At 43.5% G+C, this 22,375-nt stretch overlaps 1 protein-coding gene across 2 annotated transcripts in view; it reads right to left on the bottom strand.

The window, feature by feature from the left end:
* Positions 1 to 22,375, bottom strand: part of EDC4 (enhancer of mRNA decapping 4) — a 629,569-nt gene that overhangs the window by 374,330 nt on the left and 232,864 nt on the right. For both annotated transcript variants that reach the window (XM_082271180.1, XM_082271179.1), the window contains exon 15: positions 6,364 to 6,542. In XM_082271180.1, coding sequence (XP_082127306.1) covers positions 6,364 to 6,542 — 179 coding nt within the window. The remainder of the gene's footprint in view (positions 1 to 6,363; positions 6,543 to 22,375) is intronic.

The following is a 22,375-nucleotide window of genomic DNA, read 5'->3' on the forward strand; positions in this document are numbered from 1 at the left end:
ACAAACCTGGCAATGGTAGGCATTGATGTGCCATCCGGGAGGAGTTGGACTGCCTGTGCAACCGCTATAGGGTTGAGGTATCGCCTCATGCTATCAGTAGTGACACTGACCCTAGCCAAATAGAAAACTAGTGAAAAAAAGTCAGAAAAAAATAAAAAAGGAAAAAAATGAGAAGGGGAAAAAAAAGGTTCAGTGGCCTCCACCTGTAAAACCGCTCCTGTTTTGGAGGATGTCTCGTTGCTCGTCTAGTGCACCTGTTAATTTTATTAACACCAAAGCAGCAGCAACTGATTAACAATCCCCTCCACTACTTAACTGGCCAGATCAATATCCCAGGAGTTTAATTGGCTTGATGCTAAACTGGCACATAATTGTGAAGTGGAAGAAAAATTATAAATGGTTTTTAAAATGTTTTACAAATAAATATCCTTAAAAGTGTGGCATGCATTTGTATTCAGCCCCTTTTACGCTGATACCCCTAACTAAAAATCTAGTGGAACCAATTGCCTTCAGAAGTCTCCTAATTAGTAAATAGAGTCCACCTGTGTGTACTTTAATCTCAGTATAAATACAGCTGTTCTGTGAAGTCCTCAGAGGTTTGTTAGAGAACCTTAGTGAACAACCCACATCATGAAGGCCAAGGAACACACCGGACAGGTCAGGGATAAAGTTGTGGAGAAGATAAAAGCAGGGTTAGGTTATAAAAAAATATTCCAAGCTTTAAACATCTCACGGAGTAGTGTTCAATCCATCATCTGAAACCAGAAATTGCAGAACAACTGCAAACCTACAAAAAGCTGGTCGTTCACCTAAACTGACAGCCCGGGAAAGGAGAGCATTGATCAGATTAGCAGCCAAGAGGCCCATGGTAGCTCTGGAGGAGCTGCAGAGATCCACAGTTTAGGTGGGAGAATCTGTCCACAGGACAACTATTAGTTGTGCACTCCACAAATCTGCCCTTTATGGAAGAGTGGCAAGAAGAAAGCCATTGTTGAAAGAAAGCCATAAGAAGTCCCATTTGCAGTTTGCGAGAAGCCATGTGGGAGACACAGCAAACATGTGGAAGAAGGTGCTCTGGTCAGATGAGACCAAATTGGAACTTATTCACCTAAAAGAAAAACACGGAAAAACTAACACTGCATATCACCCTAAACACACCATCCTCACCGTGAAACATAGCGGTGGCAGTATCATGTTGTGGGGATGCTTTTCTGCAGGGATAGGGTAGATGGTCAGAGTTGATGGGAAGATGGATGGAGCCAAATACAGGGCAATCTTTGAAGAAAATCTGTTAAGAGTCTCAAAAGACTTGAGACTGGGGCGGAGATTCACCTTCCAGCAGGACAACGACCATAAACATACAGCCAGAGCTATAATTAAATGGTTTAGAACAAAGCATCTTCATGTGTTAGAAAGGCCTAGTCAAAGTCCAGACCTAAATTCAATTGAAAATCTGTGGAAAGACTTGGAAATGGCTGTTCACAGACGCTCTCCATCCAAACTGACTGAGCTTGAACTATTTTGCAAAGAAGAATGTCGCTCTCTAGATGTGCAAAAGCTGGTAGAGACATACCCAAAAAGAGTTGCTGCTGTAATTGCAGCAAAAGGTGGTTCTACAAAGTATTGACTCAGGGGGGCTGAATACAAACGCACACCAAACTTCTCAGATATTTGCAAAAATTTTGAAAACCATTTATCATTTCCCTTCGACTTTACAATTAAGTGCCACTTTGTGTTGGTCTATCACATAAAATCCCAATAATATACATTTACGTTTTTGGTTGTAACATTACAAAATGTAGAAAATGTCAAGGGGTATGAATACTTTTTCAAGGCATTGTATGTACCAATATAGCATTATTGTACTTATTTAGCAAAAATAAAACCGCTTACACCACTCTCTTCATAGCTGTTTATACACACTGCTTGATTACTTCTGCCTTACTTTGTGGTCAGACTTTAGGTCATGACACAGGAAAGAGTTGACTAGCTGAGGGTAGATGATGCAGGGTATGTGCTAACAAGGTAAGCTGGTCAACTCCTTCCTGTGTCATGACCTAAATGAAGTAAGGCAGAAGAAATTGAGCAGTGTGTATAAACAGCTAAGAAGAGAGTGAGGTAAGCCAGTGTAGAATTTATGGAAAGCGGTTTTATTTTTGCAAAATAAGTACATTTATGCTATATTGGTACAAAGGGAAGCTGGAATTTAGAAGAAAAAAAAAAGGTGAACAATGGTAAACATAGCCCTTAAGGGACAGGGCTCTGCAGAGAGGAGCTGCAGTAGGTATGGTGCAACCAGGAAATCTTACATAGTTCAATCTTTATAGTTCATCTTGTTGAAAAAAAGACATAAGTCTATCTAGTTCAATCAAAAGAAAAAAAAAAAAACACATGTAGCAAACCTCCATTTACACAATCCTATACTCGCAGTTGATCCAGAGAAGGGCAAAAAAAAACACCCCCAATAAAGTACAATCCAATTTGCTCTAGTAGGAGAATTTGCCCCAGGGGGCAATTGGACATTCCCTGGATCATCCACCTCTGATGTTGTTACTAATAAATGTTAATATCCTGTCATATTTTGTGCATTTAGGAAAAAATTCAGGCCTTAGCCTCCAAGCACATATGTAACTTTAAATGTAGCAACATGAAACCTCTTTTGCCACATACAGGGAGGGAAAAAAATAATTTGATCCCCTGCTGATTTTGTACGTTTGCCCACTGACAAAGAAATGATCAGTCTATAATTTTAATGGTAAGAGAAAGAAAAAATCACCAAAAAACTTATTTAAAAAAAGTTATAAATTTATTTGCCTTTTAATGAGTGAAATAAGTATTTGATCCCCCATCAATCAGCAAGATTTCTGGCTCCCAGGTGTCTTCTATACAGGTAACGATCTGAGATTAGGAGCACTCTCCTAAAGGGAGTGCTCCTAATCTCAGCTTGTTACCTGTAAAAAAAGACACCTGCCTATAGAAGCAATCAATCAGATTTCAATCTCTCCACCATGGCCATGGCCAAGACCAAAGAGCTGTTCAAGGATGTCAGGGACAAGATTATTGACCTAACCAAGGCTGGAATGGGCTACAAGATCATAGCCAAGCAGCTTGGTGAGAGGGTGACAAGAATTGGTGCGATTATTCACAAATGGAAGAAACACTAAAATAACTGTAAATCTCCCTTGGTCTGGAGTTCCATGCAACATCTAACCATTTGGAGTTTCAATGATCATGAGAACAGTGAGGAATCCGCCCAGAACTACATGGGAGAATCTTGTCAATGATCTCAAGGCAACTGGGACCATAGTCACCAAGAAAACAATTGGTAACAGACTACACCATGAAGGACTGAAATCCTGCAGTGCCCACAAGGTTCCCCTGCTCAAGAAAGCATATGTATAGACCGGTCCGAAGTTTGCTAATGAATGTGTGAATGATTCAGAGGAGAACTGTGTAAAAGTGTTGTGGTCAGATAAGACCAAAATCGAGCTCTTTGGCATCAACTCCACTCGCTGTGTTTGGAGGAGGAGGAGGAATGCGGTCTATGACCCAAAGAACCCCATCTCCACTGTCAGACATGGAGGTGGAAACATTATGCTTTTGGGGTGTTTTTTTTTTTGCTAAGGGGACAAGACAACTTCACCGCATCGTAGGGACGATGGACAGGGCCATTTACTGTCAAATCTTGGGTACAAACCTCCTTCCCTCGGCCAGGGCATTAAAAATGGGTCGTGGATGGGTATTCCAGCATGACAATGACCCAAAACACACGGCCAAGGCAACAAACAAGTGGCTCAAGAAGAAGCACATCAAGGCGCTGGAGTGGCCTAGCCAGTCTCCAGACCCTAATCCCATAGAAAATATGTGGAGGGAGCTGAAGGTTTGAGTTACCAAACATCAGCCTCGAATCCTTAATGACTTGTAGAGGACAAGCAAAGAGTGCACAAAATCCCTTGTGAGATGTGTGCAAACCTGGTGGCCAACTACAAGAAACCGCTGACCTCTGTGATTGCCAACAAGAGTTTTGTCACAAAGTACTAAGTCATGTTTTCCGAAGGGGTAAAATACTTATTTCACTCATTAAAAAGCAAATCAACGTATAATTTTTTTGAAATGTGTTTTTCTGGATTTTTTGGTTATTTTGTCGCTCATTGTTTAACAACCTACCTTAAAAATTATAGACTGAACATTTCTTTGTCAGTGGGCAAATGTACAAAATCAGCATGGGATCAAATACTTTTTTCCCCTCACTGTGGTTGCCCAATTAAACAGTGTTCTGAGGTCTGCTTGTAAGTTGGAAACACCCTGTGTGTGGATGATATTCCACTACATAGGTTGGTGTCATATGCAAATACTGAAATAGAATTTTGAATCCAAAACTCTATATATTAATTAAAAATATATTAAAAAGTAGGGGTCTAAACTAGGGATAGATCGATATGTTTTTTTTTAGGGCCAATATTTTGTACATTTAAAGTTTAGAAAAATAAAGACAATTTTTGACACAAATCTGGTACTGAACATGTTCATTTTTGTTTAATGCTTAATGGCTGGCTTGCTGGCACCCTGTGGTGGGTGGCTGGCTGTCTGGCACCCTGTGGTAGGTGGGTGGCTGGCTGTCTGGCACTCTGTGGTGGGCGGCTGGCTGGCACAGGGCCTGTGGGCGGCTGGCTAGCACAGGGCCTGTGGGCGGCTGACTGGCACAGGGCCTGTGGGCGGCTGACTGGCACAGGGCCTGTGGGCGGCTGACTGGCACAGGGCCTGTGGGCGGCTGACTGGCACAGGGCCTGTGGGCGGCTGGCTGGCACAGGGCCTGTGGGCGGCTGGCTGGCACAGGGCCTGTGGGCGGCTGGCTGGCACAGGGCCTGTGGGCGGCTGGCTGGCACAGGGCCTGTGGGCGGCTGGCTGGCACAGGGCCTGTGGGCGGCTGGCTGGTAAAGGGCCTGTGGGCGGCTGGTGTCTGGCACCCTGTCTGTGGGCGGCTGGTGTCTGGCACCCTGTCTGTGGGTGGCTGGCTGGCACCCTGTGGTGGGTGGCTGGCACCCTGTGGTGGGTGGCTGGCTGGCACAGGGGCTGTGGGTGGCTGGCTGGCACAGGGGCTGTGGGTGGCTGGCACAGGGCCTGTGGGTGGCTGGCTGGCACAGGGCCTGTGGGTGGCTGGCTGGCTGGCTAGTGCATATCGGAAAACCGATATATCGGCCTTACTAATAATATATACTAATATTCCTAGTCTAAACCCTGAATCTTGAGGTACACCACTAATAACCTTAGGCCATTATGAGTATGATTTACTGCTTCTTTCTGAATATGGTTTTTCCTACAGTTTTCTATCCACGAATAATACTGCATTTTTCTAAGCATGTAAACTTTAACTGACACATTAGCAGTGTGCAGGGAACTGAGAAAGTCAAAATCTTGTGAATAAAAAATCCTCCAAAAAAGGGCTAAACTTATCTCTCAGTTAGGACACTAGCAGCAAAACAGATCTGTGCTAGGAGTTGGGAGAAGGTTATAATGGGGATGTTCATTCACTTCATTTTTGACAGTGTCCAGTCACCTGAAGGTGGTTGCATATAGCACATGTTTAAAGACCAAAGACTCCTACTTCTTGCTTAAGGCTGCTCTTAACCATTCAAATGTTCCAAAAAGGCTTTTCAGCTAGAACGTTTGAACCAGATGCTTCTCATTACACACCTAAGAATTTACCAGCTGGCGTGCACTTTCTTTATCACTATCAGAGAGGTAGCTGCCTAGAACCCAGAACATGGTCAACTTTAACTGATCTGCTTCTTTGAAAGAGAACTCGCTTTACAGTCGATCCATCAGAATCAATTTCACTTCAGGCAATCCAGAGGTACCACACACCAGACATGTGTCTTGTACTGTACAAATAAGAAAAAGTATTTTCTTCATGCTGTTATACAACATTCCCTTAGTACTAACTGTTAAATCAAGAGAGCTTATTACCAGAAATTACATAATGCAACACTGCAGACATGAAATTAAATGGGCAAAACAATATTTAAGTACAATTTCAGCGCAAGCAATTGCATTTAAAAATCACGAGAAAGGTTTAGAACTTATCTGATTTTTACAGCTGTTTTGATCCCATCTGTCATAAGAAAATGGGAAACTGGATATTTACTATCCTATCATCAGAACTGGTTCTCAGTAATGTAGTGTGGAGAAACCCTCCAACAGGCAAAAGAAAGCAATTAAATTGTTTTTATAGCATAAGAAAGGCTTTAAATATGTTAGGTTTCATTCTGGGCTATGTAGCCATTAGGGAGATTTCCTCTAACTTGCTATCCCTACACAAGTGGACATAAAAATAAAAAAAAAAGTCTGGTTTTAGTGCATTACCTGTGAAGCTTGGATACTAGGGGTCATGAATGCATCAGGAGTCATAAGCTTAGGCTTCGAGTCATTTGAAAGCAAAAGAAAATCTGTTGCATTTCTAAGAATATCACTTTGTGATCCATGTAAGGGCTGGCTAAGTGGCCTCTTCTCTGTCGTGATGTCTGTCATTTCATCTTGTGCAACTATAAAAGAAATCCAAGACATAAAACTGAAAATCGGAAAAAGGAATTACTATTTTCATAATATTAAAAAAGAAAAGTTTAAGACCCCTGTATGACAATATAAACAAGTACTGAATCCAGTAACTTTGTGATGATCAAGCCTCATAAAGAAACATTTCTTGAGCCAAACTCTCCTTCATTTATGTCTCACATGCTCCCACTCTCAAACAAGGCAACTTACAGTGTGAAAGTTTTAGTAACAGAGGCTTTGCTGTTTGACGAATGCAGTATCAGACGACTACCCTTTTCACCAACTTGTGACAAGACTGGTCAACCTCACACCATGATGTCACTTACGTAACAATGCAACTCTCAGCCCCACCCTGAACAATGATTCTCCAGGTCTCAGGACCACAATCTCGGTACCTAAGAGCAACTGTCATTGGGTAATTTAACTAAGCAATTAAACCTTTAAACTGCCACCACCTGCTTTTACCAAAAAACAGGAACATTTCACCAGATTAGAAATTCAATTACAATGTCCTGGTTTGCAGAGTCAAATGAATAAGCAAAAATAGTACAGTGGTTCTCTCAAGTCTAGTTAGGTGTTCCTTGGTTTGATGTTAAAATGAGAGCTGTCCCAATGTGGTTGCATTCTACTTTTCTTCACATCAAGGGGGGTGTTGACAGAGACCATCTGACCAATCATCCGGTCTAAGGGGTCCCAGATACAGTTTTCTTTGGGTATTAAAAACTAAATACCTACAGGTGTACATTCTTCTAGCATGCAGATCATTGTCCAGCATGAAATTTGCTTCAGAATAAATAAAAATATGACTACTATACCTAGGAGGCTAAGGAGTTCCATTGGTTCCCCATAAGGTCTGACATAGGATTTGAAACGATACAAATTAACTGAGGAAAATAAATATGTCCTTATTATAGGTGTGCCGTAAATATTTCATTAGTTATGAAATATACTGGGATTATATAATCTAACAAGAACCATCTACGTGTATTTTAAAGACTTCAGCTAAGATATTTATTGGCAAGTATCTTTTTGAATTTCGGACAGCTCATGCCTGTGAAGTCAACAGTTTTATTAGGTTTTCTAGATGGAAGTGTGTATTAGTAAATGGATGAGGTCTGTGTCTGATCAATTGGCTGATAAAATCCTGGCATCAGTTAACAGTTTGTGTATTCCATGAACTTAAGGAAAAGGGAGGGGGTAAGGTCACTGTGGCTATGCCTCTTCTGTCAAAATAGCTGGGATGAGCAAAGACATGAACAAGTGCAAAAGGAAAAAGAATGGGCGCTCTTGCTGGGGGATGGGCCCTTTGTTCCAGACAGTCTTGATAGGTGAGATGTTAACCAGACTGATGGTGAATGTTCCAAAAGCACAGTGTTCGTGCTATCATCGAGGGCAGCTCTTACAGGGCCAAAGCGAGAGATCCCACATGTAGGCAGAGTAAAGAGAAGGTGCCACTCATTGAAGCAGTAATAACAAATTTATTAAGCTCATATCAAGACTTGCATAAAAGCAAAAAGTGGAGCGTCATGACCCGGCGTCCTTCCTAATTCACTTTGTACCCGTTGTGGAAGCTGCCAGCGGCCTAAACCAATCCGGTGGCTGATTCAGAGTGTGGCTGTGGCGAACCGCATACCTCACAGAAGGACCGTGCGGCCATAGACGAGGAATGGGCGGTTACCGGTTTTGGAGCCGCATAGTCCTTCTGTGAGGGATGCGGTTTGCCACAGCATCACTCTGAATCAACCCCCGGATTGGTTTAGGCTGCTGGCAGCTTCCACAACGGGTACACGGTGAATTAGGAAGGACGTCGGGTCATGACGCTCCACTTTTTGCTATTATGCAAGTCTTGATATGAGCCTAATAAATGTATTACTGCTTCACTGAGTGGCACCTTCTCTTTACTCTGAACACATGAACAAATGGATGTCACATACAGTTTTTCTATGTGCCACATGTGCACAACCATTACACTGCCAATCCAGACAGCAGGGGGAAGGACTTCGTGTATGCATGTGCTGAATGACTAATAAAAAGGTTTTCCAAACAGCAGTGACAATGCTGACAGCCACACCCATTGCAACATATATTTCATCCAAAAGTAGCTTAAGCAGCCACAGGCTACATGATCGCAGTACACCGTCAGCAGCAAATTGGCGGTGGACATATTACACACCGGCCTGTGTGTGCGGGGAGCGGAGTGAGTGAGAGGATGGCAGAGAGGGCCCCAGCCTTTGTTGCTGTACTACACAGACATACTGCAGATAGCATAAAGGATCAGTGTCTAGGAATATCGCTACCTATGTGTCATACATCAGTGGTCTTTAACGTTTTGGGCGAGGAGAGTGATCCTTCTTGAGAAGCAGGGATACGAGTATTGTGTTCTACAGGCTTAATTCCTTTTGCTCTCTGGTAAGCTCATATGCATGTCAGACTGTTTGGAGCACCGTGGTGGAAACCAGTATCGCTGCTACTTTTTCACTTCCATCTACCTAATATTCATCACCTTGGGATTTTCATTGTCTTTGGACTTTTTAACAATTTAAGATAGATACACATATGGACATATTTGTTTCATCACTCTTGATTTTCTTCGTTTCTAACTATTGTGGCACTTGTCATATTTATTTGTGATTCACTATAATTTGTATATTGATGGGCACAGTTTTCAATACACTCTTTCTATTTTTAGAGACATTTAATTGTCTTTCTTCAGATTAGTGCAGCTTTTTCCTTTTCTATGGCTGTTTTTGGTGTTATCTCACTTTAAAGCTGCAGCTGTTAATTTTTTGATTTATTAGCACGGTTACTCACTGGTTACACAGGCTACATGAAATTGCCAACTTTGCTCTGAATTCAGGAGCAGTGAAGCATCATTTCTACATCACAGGAAGCTCCATTAGGTGGACAGGTATTTGTAAAACTTTGTAGGGGGATTAAGAAAACTATAAGGGCAGATAGTTTTATCATTGGGTGCTGCATCACATATACAGTATCTCACAAAGTGAGTATACCCCTCACATTTTTGTAAATAATTTAATTATATCTTTTCATGTGACAACACTGAAGAAATGAAACTTTTCTACAATGTAAAGTAATATGTACAGCTTGTATAACTGTGTCAATTCGCTGTCCCCTCAAAATTACTCAACACACAGCCATCAATGTCTAAACCGCTGGCAACAAAAGTGAGTACACCCCTAAGTGAAAATGTCCAAATTGGGCCCAATTAGCCCTTTTCCCCTCCCCAGTGTTATGTGACTCATTAGTGTTACAAGGTCTCAGGTGTGAATGGGGAGCAGGTGTGTTAAATTTGGTGTTATCGCTCTCACACTATCATGCTGGTCACTGGAAGTACAATATGGCACCTCATGGCAAAGAACTCTCTGAGGATCATAAAAAAAGAATTGTTGCTCTACATAAAGATGGCCTAGGCTATAAGAAGATTGCCAAGACCCTGAAACTGAACTGAAGCACAGTGGCCAAGACAATACAGCGGTTTAACTTGACAGTTTCCACATTAAAAACAGGCCTTACCATGGACGACCAAAGAAGTTGAGTGCATGTGCACTCAGAGGTTGTCTTTGGGAAATAGACGTATGAGTGCTGCCAGCATTGCTGCAGAGGTTGAAGGAATGGGGGGGTCAACCTGCCAGGGCTTAGACCATACGCTGCACACTACAAATTGGTCTGCATGGCTGTCATCCCAGAAGGAAGTCTCTTCTAAAGATGATGCACAAGAAAGCCTGCAAACAGTTTGCAGAAGACAAGATTAATGGAACCATGTCCTGTGGTCTGAAGAAACCAAGATAAACTTGTTTGGTTCAGATGGTGTCAAGTGTGTATGGCTACAACCAGGTGAGGAGTACAAAGACAAGTGTGTCTTGCCTACAGTCAAGCATGGTGGTGGGAGTGTTATGGTCTGGGGCTGCATAAGTGCTGTCAGTACTAGAGAGCTACAGTTCATTGAGGGAGCCATAAATGCAAACATGTACAGTGACCTACTGAAGCAGAGCATGATCCCCTCCCTTCAGAGACTGGGCCGTAGGGCAGTATTCCAACATAACGACTCCAAGCAACCACTGCTTGTTAAAGAAGCCGAGGGGAAAGGTGATGGACTGGCCAAGCATGTCTCCAGGGTGCATCTGTGGGGCATCCTCAAAACGGAAGGTGGAAGAGCGCAAGGTCTCTAACATCCACCAGCTCCATGATGTCATCATGGAGGAGTGGAAGAGGACTCCAGTGGCAACCTGTGAAACTCTGGTGAACTCCATGCCCAAGAGGGGTAAAGGCAGTGCTGGAAAATAATGGTGACCAAACAAAATATTGACACTTTGGGCCCAATTTTGACATTTTCACTTGGGGGTGTACTCACTTTTGTTGCCAGCAGTTTAGACATTAATGGCTGTGTGTTAAGCTATTTTGAGGGGATAGCAAATTTACACTTATACAAGCTGTACACTCACTATTTTACATTGTAGCAAAGTGTAATTTCTTCAGTGTTGTCACACGAAAAGATGTTAGGGGTGTACTCTTTTGTAAGATGCTGTAGGTGGGTTTTGCAATTTAGTCAATACTGCTAATAAATGTCCTATATTTTCTCCTTCTTCAAAAAAAAAAAAAAGTCTTTGTAAACTTTTAGATTCTGCCTTCAAAAGAGGTGTGTGTGTGTGGGGTCCTAAGTATCAAGCCCCAGACTTTTGAACATCTTCAGCTAGAAAGTCTTCCCACTCTCCCGCTTTCCTCGTACAGTAATTTCCTTAACTGCAGTTTAATGTTGATAAATGTAAAAGTATGCACTTGGGGACTAAAACTTCATATGCATCATACATACTAGGGGGAGTACAACTGGGGGAACAGGTGGAGAATGATCTGAATAGATCATCGACTTAAAATGATACTAGTGTCTTTTTTATTTTATTTTGGTTAGAAATAACAAACATGTTATACCTCCCTGCTTTGTACAGTGGTTTTGCACAAAGCAGCCTCGATCTTTCTCTTCCCCCTCGCCAGCACTCCTGGCCCCTCCTTCCTGCCGAGTGCCCCCATAGCAAGCACCTTGCTATGGGGGTACCCAAGCCGAACTGCAGCTCTGTGCGTCCATTTAGACACGGAGACGTGGCTCAGCCCCAGCCCCCCTCTCTCCACATTGGCTCATTGACTTTGATTGTCTCAGCCAACCAGGAGGGAGAGTCTCAGACAGCAGAGTCTCTTGGGCAACATTGCTTGATCGAAATGAAGCTCAGGTAAGTATAAGGGGGGCTGCTATACACAGAAGGTTTTTTTAATCTTAATGCATAGAATTCATTAAAGGTAAAAAAAACTTCTGCCTTTATAACCCCTTTAATAACATAAGCTGTGGTTTCCAAAGGAGTAAAATCCTTTCTTGTAATAACAGAGGAATGGACTACAGAGAGAGAGATATTATTTTGCCCCGCTACAAATCATTTGTAAGACCTGAACTAGAACATGGAGTTTAGTATTGGGCACCATTAGATCTAAAAAGAATTCCCATTCTATTCTGTGAGGATAAAAGAAACCAAAATATAAATAAAACACCCCAAAAAGACAAAGGCTGCTACCACTAAACAGTGCATACACCACACTAGTAATATATAAGTGTGTGTGTGTGTGTGTATATATATTATTATTATGGATTGATCGATTATCGGCAACACCGATATATCAGGGGCCGATATGCACTTTCCCCGATATATCAGAATGGCCCCGGAAGTTACCGATATTGTCGTGACGTCATTGGGTATCTTCCGCTGCACACGTTCTGCCTTCTCAGACCGCCTCCCAAGGCTGTGCGGGGGCAAACGTAACGTCATTCTCTGTGTGCTGCACACGTTCTTCCTTCCAAGTCCAACTCCCACGCCTGGTGCTCGTGTGCAGCCAGCTGCAGTCCGGTCATGGTGCCAGCCAGCCACCCACAGGCCCTGGCCTCAGCCACCCTCCCACCACAGGGTGCCAGCCACCAGCCATCTGACCCACAACAGGGTGCCAGGCAAGTATCCAGCCACCTACCCCACAACAGGGTGCCAGCAGCCAGTCACACACCCCACAACAGGGTTCCAGCAAGCCAGCCACCCACAGATGACACCAAGCCAGCCACCCACAACAGGCCAGGGTGAGTGACACCAAGTCAGCCACGCACAACAGAGTGACACCAAGCCAGCCACCTACAACAGGTTGACACCAAGCCAGCCACCCACCACAGTGTAAAGCAATCCAGGCACTGCCACCCACAACAGGCTGACACTATGTCAGTCACCCACCAGTGTTCCAGCAAGCCAGCCACCTCCAACAGGGTGACACCAAGCCAGCCAGCCACACACCACAGTGTTCCAGCAAGCCATACACCCACCCACCACAGGGTGACACCAAGCCAGCCAATCACCACAGGGTTCCAGCAAGCTAGCCACCCACAACAGGGTGACACAAAGCCAGCCACCCACCCACCCACCACAGGGTGACACCAAGCCAGCCACCCACCACAGTGTTCCAGCAAGCCAGTCACCCACCAGTGTGTTCCAGCAAGCCAGTCACCCACCAGTGTGTTCCAGCAAGCCAGCCACCCACCAGTGTGTTCCAGCAAGCCAGCCACCCACCAGTGTGTTCCAGCAAGCCAGCCAGCCACCCACCCCAGTGTTCCAGCAAGATAGCCACCCACAACAGGGTGAAACCAAGCCAGACACCCACAACAGGGTGACACCAAGCCGCCCACACTGCCAGGCATCAGCTACCGACCCAAAACAGGGTGCCAGCCAACCCCACTGCCAGGCGTCAGCCACCAACCCACAACAGGGTGACAGCAGCCAGCCACCCCACAACAGGGTGACAGCAGCCAGCCACCCCACAACAGGGTGCCAGTAAGCCACCCACACTGCCAGGCGTCAGCCATCGACCCAAAACAGGGTGCCAGCCAGCCAACCACACTGCCAGCTGTCAGCCACCAACCCACAACAGGGTGACAGCAGCCAGCCACCCCATAACAGGGTGCCAGCCAGCCACCCACACTGCCAGGCGTCAGCCACCAAACCACAACAGGGTGCCAGCAAGCCACCCACACTGCCAGGCGTCAGCCATCAACCCAAAACAGGGTGCCAACAAGCCACCCACACTGCCAGGCGTCAGCCACCGACCAACGCACAACAGGGTGCCCGCAGCCACCCAGCCCTTTTTTTAACTTTATTGTCTTTCAAATTGCAATGGAGATAGATGAGGACAGAAAAAGTAAAAGTGTGGTCTGGGACTATTTCTCGTCTCAACCATCTCCAGGAAAAACAGCAGTGTGCAACCCATGCAAAAATAATATAACCATGGGATCAGAAACTGCTAAAAACTAAAATGTCAAATCTTTGGGCCCATCTAAGAGTTCATCATATTCAAGAATGCAGCACAGAAAAAACAAAATGAATTTCAATGTGATTTTGAAATACCTCCTCCACTATCCCAGGCAACAATAACAGATATGTTTCAGAAAAAAAACAGGTATCACAGTCTAGATTCAGATGAAAGATCCCAACTGCTGGACAGAGTAATCACAGAGATGATGGTCACTGTTAACCAGCCATTTTTCCAATGGTGTCTGACTCAGGATTTAAGCGGTTGATGTCCATACTTGAGCCAAGCTACACACTGAAGAGTGAGAAGTATTACTGAACCGAAATGCTGGGAAAGATTCACCAAAAGGTCGTTGAGAAAGTAAAGGCTATGCTGCAACCAGAGAATGCTGGCAACTCACTCTCATTCACGACTGACTGCTGGTCAGGACAAAGTCAGAGTTACTAATGATTCTTACATGCCACTTCATTGACAGCGGATGGACAAAAAGGCAATTGGTGTCCATCCGCTGAGTACAGTAGAGAAATGTTTCTAGGCATGCTTGAAGACTGGGGAATCAACAAAGACCGAGTGATGCTTGTGCTATTTCGAGACAGTGGAGCAAACATGCGGAAAGGAATGAGGCTTGCTGATATGTAAGACCTCAGTGTCATGACACACAACACCCTCCAACTTTCAAATGATGGTCTGTCAAGCCAAAGAGCTTTGATCGATATATGTTTTGAGAAGCATGAAGAGATTAAAAATGTTGTGCTTGCAAGTCTTTTGAATCCTCAATACAAGAACCATGGTTTCTCTTCTGATGATGTATTGGCCAAGGCAAAACAATGGCTGACAGAAGATTTTCAAAAGGAGGTTCCTGAACAGCATTTTTATAATCTGAAAGAGCAGCATGCTGCAAAAACCGAAAAATGTCCACAAATACGACAACGAACAGAAGAGGAGAATCATCATCGTGGTCAAATTGATCAGGACATTTTCAGTGTTTTATTGGGGCCTCATGCGGAGGATTCAATTTCTTCTGAATCTGCAATAATGAGCCTGGATGATTAACGTCATCTCTATTTGAAAAAAACCAGTAATTGACAGAAGAAGTGGTGATCCTCTTCAGCGGTGAAAAGAAAACGAGGCACGCTACAAAAGACTTGCTTCCCAAGCTAGAAGATACCTTGCTCTCTCTCTGCTCCTCTCTCCTCCTCTCCTCCTGCACCAAGTGATCATGTTAATGAAGTGACAGCATTATATGAACAAAACAGAAGCCGTTTAATAGGTGACCATGGACATGTTGAAATGTTATGCTTTCTGCAGTAAAATATTCTTCTACTTAACTGGGAGTATTGAAAAGTGTATTAGTACTAGTCCACTCCAATCCACTGTCTCGCTGTTGCCTAGCTTTTTTTCTAGCAGTTTTGCACTGACTGCAGTAGTGATTTAAAATCATTGCAGTGAGTGCACTACTGCAGCAGTTTATGCACCATTCACAATCCGACGATGTGAATTTCTGATGTCCCTGCAAGTGCAGTTTTCCTATCAGTTTTCATGCAGTTAAGGTGTGAAGAATGAGCCCTTAATGTTAAAAATGTTAATAAATAAACATTAACGTGTTTAGTAACAGATGTTTCGAAATTTGTGTTTATTTTGCAAAATTTAAAATGTACAAAAATATTGGCCAATACCGATATGTGATTGCCAAAATATCGGTATCAGCAACGAAAAACTGATATCGGTCAATCACTAATATATATATATATATATATATATATTATACACAAAAACAAAGCAAAGCGCTCTAAACAGCAGGTATCAAGTTACCCACAATGCATAAATATGCAAAGAATAAATTGGCAAAAAAAGTTCTATTTTATTTATTTGTTTATTCTTATTTTTTTCCATGTTATTCTTTTTCTCTGGATTGATCATCCATTCTTATTTTTTATTTTAAATATTTTTTTCTATATTTTCTTTGTAAGTTTTATGTTTTTTTTAATAAAATGTTTTTAGCATATATAGTTTGTTAACCTGAGAATGGAACTAAGTTATTAGCCTATATTTTTGGGGAGGTTTGGTCTCTGCTTTGATGGATGCCTTGCTTACTTGGTTCCAAGGTGATTGGTCCTCTCTGGATATTTAAGTGTGAAGCCACCATATCCTCAGGCTTTGAAAAAGCCAGAATTGGAGCAATGCGTCAAGCAGGTGGTGACATAATCACGTCACGCAGGACGAAGAAGCTTGGTTTGTGAACAATCCTATGTCTCCACATGAGGTTTTTATGAAATCCATTGTGAGTGGCATTTCTTCTATTATAAAAAAACATTATCTACATAGTTACATAGTTCGTGAGGTTGAAAAAAGACATCAGTCCATCCAGTTCAACCCATAATGTGTGTGAGTTTACTGTTAACTGTACATTGTATACCCCTTTATGTTGTGGTCTTTAAGGTACCCATCTAATAGTTTTTTGAAACTATCGATGCTCCCTGCTACCACTGCTTGTGGAAGAGAATTCCACATCCTTACCGCTCTGACAGTAAAGAACCCCTTACGTAGTTTAAGGTTAAACCGCTTTTCTGCTCGTTTTAGTGAGTGGCCCTGTGTCTTATTGTATTCCCTTTCTCTGAAAAGTTAGTTCCTTATGCTATGGTCACCAGTACAGTATTTGTACATTGATGATATATCCCGTCTCAATCGTCTCTTCTTCAGAGAGAATAAGTTCAATGCTTGCAGTCTTTCCTCATAGCGGATGTCCTCCCTTCCCCTAATCATCTTTGTTGCCCTTCTCTGGACTCTCTCCAGTTCCAGCACATCCGTTCTGAGGACCGGTGCCTATAACTGGACGGCATAATCAAGATGTGGTCGGACCAGAGTCTTGTAAAGTGGGAGAATAATCTCTTTATTTCTGGAGTGAATCCCCTTTTTTATACATACCAGTATTCGGTTGGCTTTGCTTGCAGTGGCTTAGCATTTCATGCCACTGCCAAGCCTGTTGTCCACTAGGACCCCCGAGGTCCTTTTCCATCTTAGATTCACCCAGAGGTTCCCCCCCTAGTGAGTAACTTGCATTCATATTTCGGACACCCAAATACATTACCTTACATTTTTCAATATTAAACCTCATCTGCCATGTAGTTGCCAACCCCACTATTTTGTTCAGGTCTGCTTGTAAGGTTACAACATCCTGTATAGAAGATATTGGCCTGCTTAGCTTTGTATCGTCCTCAAATACAGAGAATGTGCTGAATATCCCATCCTCTAGGTCATTTATGAATAAATTGAACAGGATTGGTCCCAGGACAGATCCTTGGGGGACCCCACTTTCCACACCCGCCCAATCCAAGTACTCCCTATTTATCACCACCCTCTGGACTCGCCCCTGAAGCCAGTTCTCAATCCAAGTACTCAACCTATGGTCCATACCTACTAGGGATGCACCAAAATGAAAATTCTGGGCCGAAACCGAAAATTCAGAATGCCCTTGGCCGAAAACCGAAGCCGAAAATGACTTTTTTCCCCCAAATGATTTTAAATAAGTTATCTGACACTGACTGACTGACTGACTGACTCACTGACACTGACTGACTGACTCACTGACACTGACTGACTGACTGACTCACTGACACTGACTGACTCACTGACTGACTGACTCACTGACTGACTGACTGACTGACTGACTGACACTCACTGACTGACTGACTGACACTCACTGACTGACTGACTGACACTCACTGACTGACTGACTGACACTCACTGACTGACTGACTGACACTCACTGACTGACTGACACTGACTGACTGACACTGACTGACACTGACTGACTGACTGACACTCACTGACTGACTGACACTCACTCACTCTCACTCACTGACACTCACTCACTGACACTCACTCACTGACACTCACTCACTGACTGACACTCACTCACTGACTGACACTCACTCACTGACTGACACTCACTCACTGACTGACACTCACTGACTGACACTCACTCACTCACTGACTAACTTGTGCACTGCAATTAGAAGGGGTGAGCACTGCATTAGGCTGTGAATCCTTTCTACTACTGACATTTATGCAGTAGAAAAGGGGAGAAACAGTTTTTTTTTTTTTTTTACCGCACAGCACATAACATTACCTTCCTCCACAGCAAACACCATGTGAAGGCACTGAAGGGAGGAGGTGGGTGGAGCGATGGAGCGATGCAGCAATCGGCGCAGGGGAGAATGAGATCCTCCTACACTGTCACTGTGCATTCTGGGTCCCTCTCCCCCGGGACGTCCACTGGTCTAGCAAACAAGCTGTAAATTACAATGAAGGCATCGGATCGCGGCGGACTGGGAAGTCAATGACTCACTACTTTCACAGATCAGCGGCCATACATTTTCGGCTTTTTTAACCCCCTATCGGCCGAAATGAAATAGTAGCATTTTTCGTCCGAAAATATCGGCGGCCGAAATTTCGGTGCATCCCTAATACCTACGTACCTAAGTTTGTACAGTAAGCGTTTCCGGGGAACTGTGTCAAATGCCTTTGCAAAGTCCAGATACACCACATCCACATGCTTTCCTTTATCTAGGTGGCAACTCACTTCTTCATAGAAGGTTAATAGATTGGTCTGCCCAGGACAATTTTTCATGAGTCCATGCTGATTACTACTACTAATACCGTTTTCATTACAAAAGTCTTGTATATAGTCCCTTAACATCCCCTCCACACTACTGATGTTAGGCTAACCGGCCTATAGTTCCCCGGGATATACAATTGGGCAAAAAAGTATTTAGTCAGCCATCAATTGTGCAAGTTCTCCCACTTAAGAAGATTAGAGGGAGGCCTTTAATTTTCATCATAGGTACACTTCAACTATGAGAGACAGAATGGGAGGAAATAATCCAGGAAATCACATTATTGGATTTCTAATGAATTAATTGGTAAATTCCTTGGTAAAATAAGTATTTGGTAACATACAAACAAGCAAGATTTCTGGCTCTCACAGACCTGTAACTTCTTCTTTAAGAGGCTTCTCTGTCCTCCACTCCTTACCTGTATTAATGGCACCTGTTTGAACTTGTTATCAGTATAAAAGCCACCTGTCCACAACCTCAAACAGTTACACTCCAACTCCACTATGGCCAAGACCAAAGAGCTGTCGAAGGATATCAGAAACAAAATTGTAGAGTTGCACAAGGCTGGGAAGACTGAATCTGCAATAGGCAAGCAGCTTGGTGTGAAGAAATCAACTGTGGGAGCAATTATTAGAAAATGGAAGACATATAAGATCACTGATAATCTCCCTCGATCGAGCATGGGGGTGGAAACCTCATGCTTTGGGGCTGTTTGTCTGCAAAGGGACCAGGAAGACTGATCCGTGCAAAGGAAAGAATGTATGGGTCCATGTATAGTGAGATTGGGAGTGAAAACCTCCTTCCATCAGCAAGAGCATTGAAGATGAAACCTGACTGGGTCTTTCAGCATGACAATGATCCCAAACACAACACCCAGGCAATGAAGCAGTGGCTTCGTAAGAAGCATTTCAAGGTCCTGGAATGGCCTAGCCAGTCATCAGATCTCAACCCCATAGAAAACCTTTGGAGGGAGTTGAAACAGTGTTGCCCAGTGTTAGCCCCAAAACATCACTACTCTAGAGGAGATCTGCATGGAGGAATGGGCCAAAATACCAGCAACAGTGTGTAAAAACCTTGAAGACTTACAGAAGACGTTTGACCTCTGTCATTGCCAACAAAGGATATATAACAAAGTATTGAGATAAACTTTTGTTATCCACTTAAGCCCCGGAAGATTTTACCCCCTTCCTGACCAGGGCCTATTTTGCGATTCGGCACTGCGTGACTTTAACGGACAATTGAGCGGCCGTGCGACGCTGTACCTAAACGAATTTGATGTCCTTTTTTTCCCACAAACCGCTTTCTTTTGGTGGTATTTGATCACCTGTGGGATTTTTTTATCATGCACTATAAACAAAAAAAGAGCGACAATTTTGCAAAAATATTTTTCACATTTTTTATATGAAATTCCACAAAAAAAATGTAAAAATCAAAACTTAACATTTTTGCCCAATTTGTTTTCTGCTACATAGGTTTGGTAAAAAAAATCACAATAAGCATATTTTGATTGGTTTGCGCAAAAGTTATTGCGTTTGCTAACTAAGGGAAAGATTTTTGTCATTTTTGTTTTTTTTTTTCTTACGAGTAATGGCGGCGATCTGCGATTTTTTTTGCGGGACTGTAACATTGCGGCGGACAGATCGGACCCTTGACTGACATTGGCCGGGGCTGACCGCCGCAGTATATGTGCTTGCGGCGGTCGGCAACCGGTTATTGACCAAATACTTATTTTCCACCATAATTTGCAAATAAATTCTTTATAAATCAGACAATGTGATTTTCTGGATTTTTGTTTTTTCTCATTTTGTCTCTCATAGTTGAAGTATACCTATGATGAAAATTACAGGCCTGTCTCATCTTTTTAGGTGGGAGAACTTTCACAATTGGTGGCTGACTAAATACTTTTTTGCCCTATTGTATCTCGGCCTTTTTTTAAATATTGGTACTAGGCCTGCACGATATTGGAAAAAAAATATATTGCGATATTTTTTATTAACGATATATATTGCGATATTGAGGGACCCATCAATCCAGCCTTTCTGACCATACAGGGTTAATGTATGTTACTGTAGGGAATGGGATTCAGTGCACACTGCAGCCTTGTACCATAGGGTTAATGTTACTGACACTGTAGGGATTGGGAAGGATGCTGGGAATGGAAATCAGGAAGCATGCAGGCAGCCTTGTAAATTTTAATTGCAGATACAGGGCACTGGGCAGGTCAGGGTTAATATGGTAACATCAATTACTCAGTGTCAGTCAGTGTGGACTGTGGAATTGATCAGAATATTCAGTGACAGACAGTCTCTCATAGTGGTGGTGGTAGGAGGCTGGAGCGGTGGACTAGGAGCCGGGAAAGGAGCACAGCCGCATACATTACTCACTCGTGCACTGCAGCCCGCCCCACACTTTCAGAGAGTCTCACTCTCCGCCCTAGTTTTCTCAATGGCACATTCAGGGAGCCAATCACGCCGTGAGTAGTGGCACAGCGGAACCAATCAGGTGTGCAGGCACGCGTGATTGGTTAGCTGTGCAGCTAATCACGGCGTGATTGGCTCCCTGAATGTGCCATTGAGAAAACTAGGGCGGAGAGTGAGACTCACTGAATGTGTGGGGCGGGCTGCAGTGCACGAGTGAGTCAGTGTACGCTCACCGCTGAAGTGTCCCGACTTCTCCCTGCCTAACACGGAAGTCTGTGAGTCCTCCTGTCCTCCTCCGAGTCCCTTCCACCTGCCTATGCAAATATTGTGACCTCGGCGATATGAATATCGCCTACGGCCACAGAACGATAGTCGATATCGTATCGACTATCGTTCAGCCCCGATTGGTACCACGGTGGCTTTTGTCCAATCAGCTGGCACCATACCCGTCTGTAGACTATCCATAGAGATCAAGAACAATGGTCAGGCTATCACCTGGCTGAGTTCTTTAAGAACCCTCGGGTGCAAGACATCTGGTTCCAGTGATTTATGTTAAGTTTTTCAAGTTTAGTTCTAAGTCTATCTTCTGATAACCATGAGAGTGCTTCCTGAGGTGTATTATTTAATTTAACATTACAAGCTGGGTTAGTGTATCTAGCAGTCTATACCATTTGCTTTTTCTCCTTTGTGCTTTTGCATGAGTAAATCTGCTGGAAGAGTGGAGTAAACAGTTGCAGGACCAAAAGTCTGCCTGATATCTGTTATATATGGAGCCTATTTGACCTCCATTTAACCACTTGCCAATTGCCTACCGCAGATATACTGCGGGAGGCTGGCTCAGCTACATGAACCGACGTATGGGTAAACACAGCAGATTGTTGTTCTCTCTGGAATGAACACAGAGCACCTGTGATCCTATTTATGAACAGCAAGTCTTGCCACAGATTATCAATTGGATTTAGGTCTAGACTTTGAATGGGTCATTCTAACACATGAATATGCTTTGATCTACACCATTCCACTATAGCTCTAGCTGTATGTTTAGGGTCGTCGTCCTACTAGAAGGTGAACCTCCGCCCCAGTCTCAATTCTTTTGCAGACTAACCGGTTTTCCTCTAGGATTGCCCTGAATTTGGCTCCATATATCTTCCCACCAACTCTGACCAGCTTCCCTGTCCCTGCTGAAGAAAAGCATCCCCACAACATGATGCTGCCACCACGTTTCACGATGGGGATGGTGTGTTTAGGGCGATGTGCAGTGTTCGTTTTCTGCCACACATAGCATTTTGATTGTAGGCTAAAAAGTTTAATTTGGCCAAAGCACCTTCTTCCACATGTTTGCGGTGTCCCCCACATGGCTTCTTGTAAACTGCAAACTGGACTTCTTATGGCTTTCTTTCAACAATTGTTTTCTTCTTGCCACTCTTCCATAAAGACCAG

Source organism: Pelophylax lessonae, assembly GCF_965119305.1.
Source record: "Pelophylax lessonae genome assembly, chromosome: 10".
Lineage (NCBI taxonomy): Eukaryota > Metazoa > Chordata > Amphibia > Anura > Ranidae > Pelophylax > Pelophylax lessonae.